This window comes from Rosa chinensis, chromosome 7 (genome assembly GCF_002994745.2).
Source record: "Rosa chinensis cultivar Old Blush chromosome 7, RchiOBHm-V2, whole genome shotgun sequence".
In the NCBI taxonomy this organism is placed as follows: domain Eukaryota; kingdom Viridiplantae; phylum Streptophyta; class Magnoliopsida; order Rosales; family Rosaceae; genus Rosa; species Rosa chinensis.
In genome coordinates this window covers 42,816,015-42,830,434 of record NC_037094.1, presented here as the reverse complement: position 1 = coordinate 42,830,434, position 14,420 = coordinate 42,816,015, and the positions used below count along the sequence as shown (strand labels likewise).

General features: G+C 38.2%; 3 protein-coding genes across 6 annotated transcripts; 1 reads left to right on the top strand and 2 right to left on the bottom strand.

The window, feature by feature from the left end:
• Nucleotides 1-1,721: 1,721 nt before the first annotated feature.
• Nucleotides 1,722-6,640, bottom strand: LOC112176246 (putative pentatricopeptide repeat-containing protein At1g77010, mitochondrial). 3 transcript variants are annotated; one of them, XM_040510391.1, is made up of 3 exons: nucleotides 3,977-6,640; nucleotides 2,884-3,162; nucleotides 1,722-2,765 (listed from the first exon to the last, which is right to left on the bottom strand). In XM_040510391.1, exon 1 carries the CDS (start codon nucleotides 6,417-6,419, stop codon nucleotides 4,365-4,367), a length of 2,055 nt encoding a protein of 684 aa, XP_040366325.1. In that variant the 5' UTR covers nucleotides 6,420-6,640; the 3' UTR covers nucleotides 1,722-2,765; nucleotides 2,884-3,162; nucleotides 3,977-4,364. The 3 variants fall into 3 exon arrangements, with proteins under 3 accessions (XP_040366325.1, XP_024169851.1, XP_040366326.1); XM_024314083.2 differs by having other exon boundaries at nucleotides 1,727-2,765; nucleotides 2,884-3,118; XM_040510392.1 differs by lacking the exons at nucleotides 1,722-2,765; nucleotides 2,884-3,162 and adding an exon at nucleotides 3,435-3,488.
• A 1,185-nt stretch (nucleotides 6,641-7,825) lies between these two features.
• On the top strand, nucleotides 7,826-11,472 carry LOC112175146 (putative transferase At1g60990, chloroplastic). Of its 2 annotated transcripts, XM_024312810.2 has the most exons (11): nucleotides 7,826-8,188; nucleotides 8,333-8,366; nucleotides 8,598-8,671; nucleotides 8,762-8,827; nucleotides 8,949-9,010; nucleotides 9,389-9,476; nucleotides 9,591-9,656; nucleotides 9,740-9,905; nucleotides 10,637-10,720; nucleotides 10,793-10,920; nucleotides 11,089-11,472. In XM_024312810.2, exons 1-11 carry the CDS (start codon nucleotides 7,880-7,882, stop codon nucleotides 11,272-11,274), a joined length of 1,263 nt encoding a protein of 420 aa, XP_024168578.1. In that variant the 5' UTR covers nucleotides 7,826-7,879; the 3' UTR covers nucleotides 11,275-11,472. The 2 variants fall into 2 exon arrangements, with proteins under 2 accessions (XP_024168578.1, XP_040368200.1); XM_040512266.1 differs by lacking the exons at nucleotides 8,762-8,827; nucleotides 8,949-9,010; nucleotides 9,389-9,476.
• Nucleotides 11,473-11,578: 106 nt separating this feature from the next.
• On the bottom strand, nucleotides 11,579-13,654 carry LOC121050837 (rho GTPase-activating protein gacK-like). Its single transcript, XM_040512161.1, has 3 exons — nucleotides 13,320-13,654; nucleotides 12,396-13,084; nucleotides 11,579-12,305 (listed from the first exon to the last, which is right to left on the bottom strand). The coding sequence occupies exons 1-3, from the start codon at nucleotides 13,425-13,427 to the stop codon at nucleotides 11,852-11,854; spliced, it is 1,251 nt and encodes a 416-aa protein (XP_040368095.1). The 5' UTR covers nucleotides 13,428-13,654; the 3' UTR covers nucleotides 11,579-11,851.
• Nucleotides 13,655-14,420: the final 766 nt, after the last annotated feature.

The following is a 14,420-nucleotide window of genomic DNA, read 5'->3' as shown; positions in this document are numbered from 1 at the left end:
CCTGAGCTTGTGCTCGGGGATCTGAGTTTCGGGAATATTTATAATGGCCTCGTCTGAAAATGCGCCGGAGCCGACGCCGTCCTCCCACGCCGGAGGAGACGAGGAAGTTATTACTCCTCAGCATATAGATATGCAGAAACAGAGAGAGAGAGAGAGAGAGAGAGAGAGAGAGAGAGAGAGAGAGAGAGAGAGAGAGAGAGAGATGCTTAGAAAAAAAAAAATTAACGCATGAAAGGACGAAAATACCCTTCAAAAATTGCCAGCTGGCAGACGATGTAACGGAGCTAACGGCCATATGTACCAATCCTCGGTCGGGCATAGAACTTCAGGTACCGTATTGATATTTTTTTTTTGTCAGGTACCAAAAGTTATAAGGAGCCAAAGACGGGGTACCGTACGGACCATTTTCCCTTGGACTAATATATAAAAGTTTCTAGATATGCTTGGATGGTGAACTTACTAGTTTTCTTTAATGCTTATTGGGACTACAAGATCCCAAATCTCTGCTAGAACTATAATTTGCTAGAAAAAAAAACTGCAAGGGATGAATTTAAAATGACTTCTTGATATAGCATCATTTTGCCCTTAAAACTATATCTGACGGCTGTGAGTAAAATCCAAACACATTATAGCATGTCATATTCTAGCAGAGAAGCCAAGTCCATGGTAAATTGGGATCTTGTTTGCCAACTTAAACAGCTAGGTGGTTTAGATCTCAAGAGATTGTTGATATGAACTCAACAGTTGTATAACCAGAGGCAATTACTAACTGTGTTTATGAATAATAAAGAGTCTTTCTAAATGTACCCGGCAAATTTGTATGTAGACCCAGTAAGTCTTTTACACCCAATAAAAAAATAGAATTTATAATTATACTCAGCAACTTTTCCAACAATACCCATAGCAAAACTCACACCCAGCAAAACAATCTCCGCATCAATTTTTGATTTTGATTGTTGCAGTGTGCATTGTTGGTGTAAAAGATTGGTTGAAGTTCCTTCATATTTCCAAAATCTCAAGAATCTTACTTATTTAGATCTGGAAGGTTGCGTGAATCCCTTATTTAGAAATCCATGATAGTCCCTGATAGTCTCATTTGCTTATCCACTTTACAAGATATAGATCTAAGTGGAACCATGATTGAGAAAATACCTGCAAACATCAAATATGTTTTTGGGCTGCGTTGGCTATGCCTGCAAACATCAAATGCACACTGCAACAATCAACATCAAAAATTGATGCAGAGATAATCCAAGTTTTGCTGGGTGTGAGTTTTGCTAAGGGTATTGTTGGAAAAGTTGCTGAGTATAATTATAATTCTGTTTTTTTATTGGGTGTAAAAAACCTGCTCGATCTACATAGAAATTTGCCGGGTACATTTAGTAGTTGCCGATTTGGTAAGCAAATCAATAATTACTCTTCGTACATAGTTGCATTTGTCAATCTAATACCATACTATACCAGTAAATCTGAATCAAGTTTGATCTAACACCCCTCTTTAGGGGCCATTAAGGACATCAGCGAGTCTGGTATTGTTTCATAGCCTCTGGTTTCCTATGTAGGGCTTAAATCTGTACAGAACAAACAGTTGTCAATGTCCCAAAAATTTTGCCTGTCAAACAAATTACAAATCTGATTACATCAGATATAAATGAAGTACTTAATTGTGTCTGTCTTTCTGCCAATATCAGAAATTAATCAATGGGAATCTAAAATAAAATGACAACTATGAACATGGATGCATAAAGCCATAAATTGGTGATCTTTAGAGCACTAAGAAGTAAGAACTGATTGAGGCTGCCGGCAGTGAGCATTTTCATTTTATCAAGACCGTGCTACACATAAAGCTAGGAGGATGTTTCATGCCTGCCTTCTTTATCCTCCTGTTTATATGTCTAGGATAATGTTTCTCCGCCTGTATGATAATCGACAATGCCTTGCTGAAGAGAATTCAGAGAGCAGTGCTGAACTATTGTTGTCCTTAGTCCTCACAAAATGGAGATGCCAACCAGAAGAGCAGGTCGAGGCATTCCACAGTTGGCACACAAGTGCGCCTGCCTGTGTCATATGCCTCTTCCTGATACAATGAAAACGTCAAAAGCAACCCAGTAAAACTATTGTTGGCTTTGTAATTCCATTTGTTGCAAAGCCAATTGTACCTTTCGTCCTTTCCCCAGTTAACATTCTAGGAAGGGTCAAAAGCCTACCTATATTCTTTTTTTCAAATCGTGTCCTAAACACTAGCTGCTGCTTCGAAGTATGAATAAGGCAACGTATTCACAATTATGAAATACCAGTGTATTGGTTTAACATCAATATTATAACAGAAGATTCAACGAAGAAACAATTCACTAAAGATGGCACTGGTGCTTCCAGGGCAGGGGCAAGCCTTTACAACAACTTCAATTCTGGAATCAAATCGGTGTGTCCAAACTTAATAAGCCCCATGTTTAGATTTAAGTGTACGTGATTGCAAAATAGAAGTCTTGGATCCCTCCTGAAGCTAACCGCTACTGCAGCCTAGCTTGCAAACTAGAGGTTATAGTCAAAAGAGTGGGTAAATCTTCAATCCAACATCCAACATCTCTCGATCTTATCAGTTGTGATAAATGATGGACAGGTCCCTGTCTGGAATCAATTATTGTAATAGCCCTTGGTGGCCTTGTTTCCTTTGTCATTTTTCTTTCCCTGTTGATTTCCTTTTGCTTTGGTTTCTCCTCAGTATTTCGTTTCCTTCTTGCTTCTGACTTATCTAATGTATTTTCCTGACCAAAAAAACAAGCTGATTAGCTGCATATTGATTATTGACTGGAATTTACATTGTTTTATTTATAAGGAGCAATGCGTAACAAGATCACGACAAATATGATAAATTACTCTTACACTGACTGCAAAACGTTGCGGCCGGCAAACTTCTGTAATGCTGGCTTCTCACTCTGCTACTATTTTGTTACTTCTCACTCTGCTACTATTTTGTTATGGTCGTTAATAGGTCAGATGTTACAACCTGCCTTTGCCTCTGTAGGATGTAGCCTTACTTTCTGCTACTTAATACATTCATCCGCCTTCCTTTCTAAAGCATGAGAAAGAAAAATCTGCTTGATGAACCGTCTGTACACTGCAGTTAAAATCACACATGACTCTCAAACAAGTCACGACCAACTGGAAAGCATGTTAATGAGAGTCATGAGACCATTTTTGCCAAAAGCCAAAACTCATGATACCATCCAATGGCTACTTGTTTGCTAAACATATGAAACCATCCAAAATCAATCCAGAACATCATGTTGCAAATCAAAACTCACCAAGTGTCTATCCACTTGTATTCCTTTCTCCATTCAGTAATAGTAACAACCACCGGAACAGATACATACAATATGCAAACCATCCATAATCTAACATAGCAGTGGTCATACTTCTGTATTGTCTTTCTTTTAAAATCTAGTAAACTGCTCAAAACAAACTGGGAAGCTTATAACTTGTATAATCTGAGAACAGATGATGCAAGTTTGCAAAACAAATGAGGATTAACAACTGAGGATTAGCAATGCAACTTAAACAAATGAGCATTAACAACAAAGATCAATACATGAAATTCTAGAAATCTTTTTTTTTTTTTTTTTAAGAAAAAAAATGTTTGCTAAACTTCATTGATTGCCCCAATTAAATTCCTAGATTTGATCAACGGCAAGAGCCTCAAATGACTACAACAGCTGACCAAGCTATCAAAACAACATATACAACCTATTCCAAGAAGAAAGAAAAAGATCTGAAAAGGCAGTATTCCACAGAAATTTACCAAAAATAGTTTCATATCAGCATTGAAGATCATTACTCTTAGCAGATGAAGCTATCAAACAAGAACAAAAGAGCCATAATTAATCCATAAACTTGAATAAAAGTGATAGCTATTCCACACAAAATATAACAATGGTTAGACAAAAAGAGGGATCACAAGAGAAGAGAGAGAACTAACCTGAAAGAAGAGTTGAAGCAAGTAAAACGGGGAGCAGGAAAGTGGCTTGCAAGTTCTAAAGTAAGAGGATGTTATGTTGCCCCTTGACTCAGCACAGTATAGAAGAGCGATTTCTGAGGATGACACTAGTCTAATTCTATATTTGTTCAGCCCCTAATGCGTAATGAATGGTCCCATTGATGGTTTGAGCTCTCGCCAGTATGTTTGATATTAGAAAGCATATATTAGAAACAAAAAAATTATGTCCAATGTATGTTAACAAATCCAGTGCGCGTGCAATCACTGGCACTCAAATCAGATCTCTCATTCCAACCCACAACTATTGATTTGCTTTTCATGTCCACCTCTATCAGGTGCATATAGAACTTTGTTTCCATAAGAGTATTGTTCAACGATCAAACCAGCTGAAAGCAGGATTTTTTGGTATGCTCTTATCTCTCATAATTTGTCTAATCTGTGCAGATCCTTCCCACTCATTGACACCTGCAAGTGCATTAGAAAGCTGTACATAAGCACCTGAATTCTCAGGATCAAGCTCAATGATTCGCTCCGCCATTTTCTTCGCAAGATCCTTGTGTCCATGAGACACACAACCCCTCAAGACTGATGACAATATGCTGGCGTCTAATTTAAAGGGCATTGCTTCGACTAGACTAATTGCTTCCTCAAGGCAACCAGCTCGGGAAAAAAGATCAATCGTGCAAGCATAGTGTTCAATATGTGGATCAATACCATAGTCCTGGTTCATCTTAGAAAACCATTTTCTTCCCTCTTCGACCAACCCACAATGATCACAGGCAGACAAAACCCCTGTAAATGTAATTTCATTGGGTTTCACATCAGAAAGCCTCATTTCATCGAAAAGAGCCAGTGCTTCACTTCCATGACCGTTTGTTGCATATCCAATTAGCATAGAATTCCAAGCCACTTCATTAGACTTCACCATCCTGTCAAACAGCTTTCGTGCATTTTTAACAAGACCACACTTGCAATAGAAATCAACAAGTGAGTTGGAGACAATTTCATTGTCCTCAAGCCCAATGATGGTAGCTCTGGCAAAAACCTGTTCACCATATTCAAGTGAGGAAATACTAGCACATGAACTTAGCACACTAGCCAGGCTAAACTTGTCCATTCTCAAGTCCAGCACATTGATTTGTCTGAAAAGATCTAATGCTTCAATTGGACAACCGTTTTGACTAAGGCCAACCATCATCGAATTCCATGATATTATGCTTTTACTTGGCATGGCCATAAAAATCTGTTTTGCATCTTCGACTCTTCCACAATTGGAATACACAGTGATCATCGAATTAAGCAATATAGTGTCAAAGACTTTGAGTTCACTAAACAATCTGCAAGCATCATCAGGGCTTCCACACTTGGAGAATGCATCAAGCATAGCACTAGCAGCAATAACATTACCCAGCAGCCCAAGTTTGCAGGCAAATGTGTGCATTTGTTGAGCATGTTTAAGGATGCCTGAGACACTAATGGCACCCAAAACACTTGCCAGCGTAAAAGAATTCCCACGAACACCATTAGTCAGCATTTCCTTGAAAAGAAGTAATGCTCCTCCAATGGTTTCGTTACTAATGACAAATCCAGATATCAATGAATTCCATAACACAACATCTGGATTGCTTTTAGTATCAAAAACTCTTCTTGCATCGTTCATTCTACCACAGTTTGCAAAACCTGAAATCATTGCTGAGAGAGAGTAGTCATCTGGCTCCTTGATCAACTTCAAAACTTGACTTGCACTATCCAAATCACCACACTTGCCATAAAAATTAACCAAGGAACTAGCCAAAACAGAGTCAAATTCCACTTGATCAGTCACAATGCGCGCATGAATTTGCTTGCCACAACCAAGGGCAACCAAATCAGCACAAGCTCCAACAACCGTAGCGAATATAAATTTCTTTTCATGTGATAGTGATACCTCCAATGGGTCCAAACTCAAATCCTTAAAAAGCCTCAAAGCATCTCTAGAGAGCCCCTTTTTGGCATAGCCATTGATCATAGAATTCCAAGCAAGCCAATTTCTCCTAGGCATGTCATCAAACAAAGCACGAGCAAGCTCTAGCTTACCGGCTTTTGCAAACCCTGAAACAAGCAAGCTCCAGGTAAAGTCATCCTTATGAGCCATCGAATCGAACAACTTCAAAGACTTCTCATGGTCCCCGGATTTCATACAACCTTGGATCAATGTGTTCCAAGAGAAGCCATTTCTGTGGGGCATTTCATCAAACAAGTTGAGGGTATCATTCATGCTGCCGCATTTAACATACATCTGCAGAAGCCGGTTTCCGAATGTAACAGTGGAGTTGATGAGACCCTTCTTGAGAAAAACAAGGTGGAGCTGCTTTCCTAAGGATAGAGAAAGGTGGGTGTTGCAGGAATGAAGTATGCTAACTAAAGAATGCAGTTCAAGATTCATTCCTTTCAACTCTCCTCTGCTCTTCAGCACTTTATTTTCTATCCCTTCTTGAAAGTTGAAACAAGAACAAAGAGAGAGTTATTTTTCTCTTCTTTTGCAAGGGGAGGAAAAAGGATTCTGAACCAAGGTCGCTCTGTGAACTGCGAAGAAAGCATGGAAGCGTTAGAGACTTGGAGCGAGAAGAGTGGGAACCCAGAAGATTTAAGACGGTAAAAACTTTAAACGGTAGTTTTCTGGCTAAAGTCACCTACGTAAAAACTTTAGGGATAAAATTAACAGAAATACTATATTTGGTAACAGTAAAATACATACTTTACCGTTTCTTGTAGGTACAAAGTGTTACCCTGATGCCTTGATTCTATACGGGTATGAACAAAGAAACGCATGAATGCTAGAAAACTTGTTTACTAGATCCAAACGTTCCGGTGATGTCTCTTTTTGGTGATTTTCTTAATGAGTGCAGGAATGTAAATAATGCAAAGTAAACAACAAGAAAGTAATAGTGCAGCAAATAAAGATAAACAACAAAAACGTAAGCCGCGGGAAATAAAGTGCAGACAAAGTAAACAATGAAAAGATAAATTGCATGAATGTAAAAGACAACAATGTAAAATGCATGAAAGATAAATACCGGTAAAGAAAACGATAAGATAAATGCGTAAAGATTGATAAGTGTTGCTGAAATATATTGAGATAAAATTTTAGTAATCGCGTAGAGCGTTTGGTTGAGAACCTCTAACAATGAATCCTATGGTCCTTTTTATAGTGAAGCTAAACTATTGAATGAAGGAAAAGAAGCAATCTTAACCTTTACAGCTAAGACCGCATTGATTACAAATAAAACAGTATTCACGTTTCTAATATTTTTGACGTTATCAATGATCGATGCTTTCATGAGCAATCAATCAAGTCTTGTATCTGATGATTGACAGTAATACCCCTTAATGCTCATCTAGTTAATTAATCAAAGCTTTAGTAATGTTTCTCTTGACAATCAAGCTCTTTGATGTGCTGCGGTAATTCATTACGCCTTATGGGTCCGCGGTCATTCATTACGCCTTGTGATTTATTTGATCTCAGTAATGGTTCTCCGAACACGTTATCTTCTGCCATAAATTTGAGAATCAACTTTGTAAATCTTTAAATTAGCCGCAGTCATTCATTACGCCTTGTGGGTAAGGCCCACCTATCTGTCACGTGGACCTTGCCAAATATAGGTTCAAACAATATTATATTTAGTAACAGTGCAATACTTGATCTACTATACTATTTGAGGTAAAAAAAGATTTTAGAAGTACAAAAAAATACATTTTGCAATAATTTAGATATCATCTACGTTTTTATCTCATTAAAAAATCCATAACCAATCCGTGAAATTTTAACATAATAATAGAAAAAGAAAATTATAAAATGTGTGTTGGGAGGGGGCCAAAACCAGAAGAGAAGGAATTGGAGAAGAAATGGCAAGAGTAACATGTGATTGTCTCCTTGTTAATCCATGGCGTTTATACTCTTATCATCCCCACCAAAGCTTTGCGGTTCCCTTGGTCACTCTCACCCAGACGAAGAAGCAGCAGAAGCTCACACTCTTCTCATCTTCCAAAACGAGGACCAGGGCTTTGCCATTCGACCTCTCCCCTCCTCCGATTGACCACGACCTCTTGGACACTGTGGCAGCAACTGCAGGAGCAAAAGTCTCAGATGATGGGATTATCGAAACCTTTGATAACGACGACCAGGCTTTAGATGCTGTCTATAATGGTGTTGCGGTGCGTATTCTCTTACTTCTTCCATTGGATAACGCTCTACTCTATAGCTTCCTTAATTAAATAATTTGTATTTGAATATGATTGAATTGTAACAAATCTTTGACAATGAGTTAACACCATACTGGTTCTTATCTCATGGTTCAGGTTGTGGACCTTTCACATTTTTGCCGGATTAGAGGTATATATTTTATGGAAGCTGGCTTATTTTGGTTATTTAGCTTTCGCCTCGTTATCTTCTGTATTCAGCTCGTAATTGTTTGCCAAGTGTTAGTGACTTTCTGTTTATTGTTTGCTTGTTTGGGTTAATGTAATCAAATTGGTGTCTAGCATGTAGCATTTGGTGGTATTGATGGATGTTTTTAATGTGCTCCTCTCTTGTGCATATCAATATGGTGGTTAAACATGGAAGTTAGCGGAGAAGACCGCATCCAGTTTCTTCACAACCAAAGCACGGCCAATTTTGAATGCCTTGATGAAGGACAGGTATATTTGGTGGGATGTAATCAGCAGTTGGTTGCATAAGTGAGCATAACACAAGTTTCTTCTTTAATTATTTCTGATTGAAATCCATAGGGATGTGACACCGTTTTTGTTACACCAACAGCTCGGACAATAGATATCGCACATGCATGGGTCATGGTAATCTATCTTTTTGATAATTATTATCTAATTGTTGGTTTCCCTGCATTATAAAGATCTTCATATTTTTGTTGTCAAAGCAGTTTATTTATTTTACTTTTTTTTTTTTATTGTTTTGCAGAAAAATGCAGTAATGTTAATGGTTTCACCTGTTTCCAGAAGTATCTCTGAAATGCTGAATAAGTAGGTGCATCTTATATACATGGTTAGTTTTATTGTAGGTAATCTTGAATGATTGTATCTTGTGGTGTACCACAGCACCATCTGAGTCTAAGGAATTCAAGGATTATAATCTTTCTTCCATTATTCTTAACTGGCAAGCAGCTGTAGTATAAGCCCCTAAGCTTTGATTAGTATTATTAGTCGAGATGCTAAGCCTATAGCCCTAGCTGTCCTCTTTAGATCTTTAAAGCGGACTCCTTGTATTTTGTTTTTTGCATTTTCAATAAAAAGCTGTTTCTTTCAAAAAAAAAAAAAAAATAGTAGTGGTTCAAGTCAATTTTTTGCATTATGAAGAGATTCCGTGTGATGAATCTTGTCAGCATGTTGTTTTGTCTGTAGGTACATATTTTTTAATGACAAGGTAGAGATTCAAGACATCGCTAAGCAAACTTGTTTCTTCGTTTTAGTGGGACCTAAAAGCAATCAAGTAAGGGATATTTTGAGCATTTCATATATGTGGTAAAGAAATTTTCATTCTTTGGCATTTATATTACTAACCCGAAACATGATGTTATTAATGGTTTCTAATGGAATGGAACAGCTTATGGAGGAGTTAAACCTAGGTGATCTCGTTGGACAACCATATGGCACCCATCAGCATTTCAGTGTAAGCATCAATCATTTTTTTGGTTACTTCTATGAGTAAGCTGTACAATCAGAAATAAAAGCCAGTATCCTATTACATGGCAGGTCAATGGGATGCCTGTAACTGTGGGAGTGGGCAATGTGATATCTGAAAAAGGCTTTTCACTTTTGATGTCACCAGCTGCCGCTGGATCAGTCTGGAAAACTATTCTATCACAAGGTGCAACTCCAATGGGCTCTAATGCATGGGAAAAACTAAGAATTCTCCAAGGTAGACAATTCTTGATGTATGCTCCTTCTCCAGTTCTCTAACTAAACCATGCTTTGCCTCTTACCAGCCTCATTGCTGAGGAATCGCCAATTCATAAATTGGTGAAAGTAATGGGGTTGACCACTTTCACTACATTAAAAAAATTTATGTGACCAGACTGCTACCTTCATTGATGCATACCAAAGAATTGGTGAGACCTCCATTGTAAGGAGGTTTTCCTCACTGATTGGGAGCCATTGGTTCATTTTTACCCTCATCACTATTTTCACCTCTACATTATTGCCTGTTTACTATTATCTTTCATTCTTTACTACATATTTTATTTTCTTTGATAACTCAATACAAATTTTTCCAATTGTGAGTCTTTATCTAGACAGTATATGAGTTTCCCTAAGAGTTGATATGTGCGGTGAATTTTTCTTTTTTTCTTGTTTGCTACTGAGAATAATTAATCCTTGGATTTGGATGAGTTTACTTCAGTAATTTCCTTGCACGTGTCTTTTTCCTTGGACAGGCTTTTAAATATGTAGTCCACGTGTATACAAATATATTTTGGGCTTGTAATACACACATGTTGTGGACACGGGTTCTAGCAACAAATAATGCATAACTGTGAAATGAAATAACTAGATAGAAATAGAATTATAACTATAGCTATAATAGGTGTTTTGATATTTTAAAGTTCAGTTCTCCAGGATCTCCTTGGTGATCAGCACAATCAACTTTTGCAGGAAAGCCAGCTCCTCAGAAGGAGCTTACTAATGAATATAATGTCCTGGAGGCTGGTCTCTGGAATGCGATCTCCTTAAGCAAAGGTATCATTCTCATTAGTCTAATGCATCTTAAACAAAATGTGAAAGTAGCAGGTCTGAATCTAGCCTTTGCAGGGTGCTATAAGGGACAAGAGACTATATCGAGATTGATAACGTATGATGGAGTCAAGCAAAGACTTTGGGGAATCTCTCTATCAGCGCCAGCAGAACCTGGCAGCATCATTACAGTTGGTGGGAAAAAGGTAGTAGTTGGTTCACTTTGTATAAAAAAATAAAATAAAAATAAAAAACATTGGAAAATGGTGACAGTTTTATCTTTCTGAAGCTGGTGGGAAAATTGTTGCTTTTAGCTAAAATTTCCAAATGAGCTTTGTGGTTGTACTGTAAACATCTTGTTGTGTGTTTCACAGGTTGGAAAGCTAACAAGTTGCACATCTGGAAGAAAGGAAAGTGAGTATTTTGGTTTAGGCTATATCAAGAGGCAAAATGTTTCAGAAGGAGACACGGTAATGGTTGGAGATGCTATTACTGGTACAGTGGTAGAAGTACCTTTTCTTGCTGGGCAACGGCCACCATCGAGAAGCTCAAGCTCCTGAGGGGCAGTGCAGTGCAATGAACCTCTAGATTCTAAATACCGTAGTTGTGCTTAATCATAGTGTTCTTGATACAGTTTTCTTTGTTTTTTTATTTTTTTTTTCGGTTTAATTGTTGTTTAAAAACAGATGTGTTCAACTATGAGGGAGATGTAAGACACAGATTTATGATGGTTTTATCGAGCATCAAGTTTATCTTCAGTGTCATTCATTTCTTTTGGTATTTCATATAGAAATGCAAAACGTGATTTTTATATGAGCACGGTATGCGCCACAGCAAGCAGGAGCAAACAATTCGAAAGGGTAAGAAAAAACTTGAAGAATATTGCTAACTTATACCAATACATTCCAAACATCAACTACCACAAAAATCTAAGTTGAATTCTACTAGGGATACCCTGTTTCTCTGGAACCCTTGAGAATTTAGGCATTATATAGGTAGCTATGTACATGAAAATGCAATGCAATGCAAAATTTGACTACTGTAAAGTGAGCCTATACTGTAAATTGGAAAAAATTGTCGTGTGCCATGAAATCCACATGTAGCTTGGTCGAGAATTTAGAATTGCTTCATTGCTTGTTACTGATAAGAACAATCTTGTAAAATTGAAACAGCTTCTGCTCGTTGCTCGTCGCTCAATTTTTGGGGAAAATTAACGAGACAAGTAATGCGGAGGTCACCTCTCTTTGTTGGTTCTTTAAGCTTTGGCATTCCTTGTCCTTCAATGACCTTTTCATAACCATGATGTATAATTTCGTCGAATGACAGACTCATTGTTTCACCTCCTAACAAAGGAGCTGGAAACGAGCAGCCTCCCAATGCATCCGCCAGTGGAATCTCAACAGCGATTTCCAAATCGTCCCGGCCTGCTCTTTTGAACAAATGATGCCTCTTTTCATCTATCAAGAAGATGATATCGGCTGGAAGGTACCCTGGTTTCTCATCCCCTTTCCCTTCGAATGTAATCTTGGTTCCTTTCCTCCAACCTGGCTGCACGTTTATTTTCAGTACTTCCTCTTCTTTCACAATAATCCTGCAGTCATAACAAGATCAATAAAACACTTTTGATCTTAAATGATGTTCAATTCTCTAGTAATCTTGCGTGAGTTTAGAAGTAACAAACCCGGCATGGTTTATGACATCTCTAGTAACCTGGATCTTCTTCACGCATCCATGACACAGCTCCTCGAGTGTGAATTCAAGCTTCTTCTCAACCGGGGGAGGTTTCCTTCTAGCAGTTGTCTGAGAGAACACAATGGGGGTGGTGCTCCTCCTGCTCGGAGTTCTTGATAGAGGTGTGGTAGGGTCCGTTTCAGATGTGCCTGTTGTTTTACTGGTATGAGGCGATCGAGCGGTAGATGGAGAGGCGGCAGGTGAAGGTGAGGCCGGCGTTGGAGTGGCGGGCGGTGGAGATGCAGGTGATGGAGAGGGTAATTCCGACTCAGACGGGTGTCTGCTGCTCGCATTCCTGCTCAAATTGCTGCTTTTATTGCTGCTCATATTCCTACTTATATTCCTTGATATAGAGGCAGCAATTTCGGCCTCCCGACTCAGATTTCTTGTTATAGAGGCAAGGATATCGGGCTCGGAGGGGTTCCTACGACTTGAAATGCTCGATAATGAATTCGGGGTGGTGCTCCGGCTCATACTTCTTGAGAAGGACCTTGGCGTAGGGGTCTTGCATCTTCTGCTACTTTTATTCCTCGAAAGAGTTCGACGCATGAGTAAGCTATCATCAATGCTGTGCGTATGATTCAAACCACCTACTGGTGTTGATGGATAACTAATTATAAAATCATTCTCATCTTTCTCCTACAGAAAAAACATTTAGAACAAAATCAGAAACCACCTACGTAACTACCTAGATTCTGTAGGGTGTGGATCATGCTTATGCATGCTTGTTGAGGATCCACAATAAATGCAAAATTGATATTTACATGATCATGCATGGAAAATAGGCTGTTACTGAATTACGTTGAAACACTTCTAACATGCATGCTTTTGTAAAAATAAGAAAGAATTGTCATTAAAAATGAGTATTACGTACCTTGGACGTGTCATCACTTTCTGAAATCGAACGAGAATGCTTGTTTTGGGCGTTCCATTTCAATAAAAAGGATTTGTATCCCTTGCAAATATTCGATATTCCGAGCATAGTTTAGATCAGCAAAACAATGATCCGGCTCCGTGTTGCTGAAGGTGTAAGGAGATCCCCCAAGAATGAGAGGGCCGGGGAAGGGGGAGATCGATCGGGTAACAATATCGGAAGAGAATGGTCTAGGGATCAAAAGATGAAGAAGCGTTTCTTTAGGAGGTTTTTTTTATGAGGCCATTCAAGTGTTGGTTTTTTGGCATGGGTGTGTGGGTAAGACAGGACGGAGAGTGTTGTTTTAATTTGTGAGATATTCCTCAAAAGGTCGAGTCAGTTTTCCTAATTAGTTAGTTTGCTTTTACGTGTACTCTTCTATATTTGGGTTCATATGTTCGGAGCCAAGCTAACTGTTTCATTTACTTCGTTATTATAACCCCCTTGCAACGGAAAATTCCTTTAAAGCTTTGGTGTTCTTTTGTACCAAAAAGGAAAAAAAAAAGGAGAAGAAGAAGAAAAGGTTTCGTGTTCTTGACCTCTCAACTGTTAGATTTGGTCTACAAACATAAAAGTCTATCGAGTTGATAAATAAATTACAGTTGGAAGTGAAGAGTATTTATAGCAACACTAGATGGATTATAGTATACGGTACATCTATGTACTGGTACATTAAGTAGAATAGTTCAATTTAGGGTTAAATACTGTTTATTCCATGTACTTCGATGAGAGAGGCATTTCAATCCCTGACATTATAATTTAATATAAAAACTCCCTGACCTCATAATTTCCCTCCAATAGGTCCATTCCGCGTTAAATTAAGAGTTGGCCTTGGGTGAAATGTCCAATATACCCCTCTGTTATTTCTTTTTCCTTTTTTCCTTTTTAATTTCTTTTTTTCCTTTTTTTTTCTTTTTCCTTTTTAATTTCTTTTTTGCTTTTTCTTCTTTTTTTCTTGTTCCTTTTTTTCTTCTTTTCGTTCTGCCTACTTTCTCCTTCCTCAACCCACCAATCCCATTCCAATCAAACTCCACAACCCATCTGTTTCTCTCCCCAAATTGA

Excerpts from the sequence above, each read along its gene's own strand:
- LOC112176246 (XM_040510391.1), bottom strand. The coding sequence starts at position 6,419 with ATGAATCTTGAACTGCATTCTTTAGTTAGCATACTTCATTCCTGCAAC.
- LOC112175146 (XM_024312810.2), top strand. The coding sequence starts at position 7,880 with ATGGCAAGAGTAACATGTGATTGTCTCCTTGTTAATCCATGGCGTTTA. Across the intron at positions 9,011-9,388 it reads ATCTCTGAAATGCTGAATAA|GTACATATTTTTTAATGACA; the intron begins GTAGGTGCATCT and ends TTTTGTCTGTAG. Across the intron at positions 9,906-10,636 it reads AAAACTAAGAATTCTCCAAG|GAAAGCCAGCTCCTCAGAAG; the intron begins GTAGACAATTCT and ends CAACTTTTGCAG.
- LOC121050837 (XM_040512161.1), bottom strand. The coding sequence starts at position 13,427 with ATGCTCGGAATATCGAATATTTGCAAGGGATACAAATCCTTTTTATTG. Across the intron at positions 13,085-13,319 it reads AAAGTGATGACACGTCCAAG|GAGAAAGATGAGAATGATTT; the intron begins GTACGTAATACT and ends TTTTTTCTGTAG. Across the intron at positions 12,306-12,395 it reads GATGTCATAAACCATGCCGG|GATTATTGTGAAAGAAGAGG; the intron begins GTTTGTTACTTC and ends TTATGACTGCAG.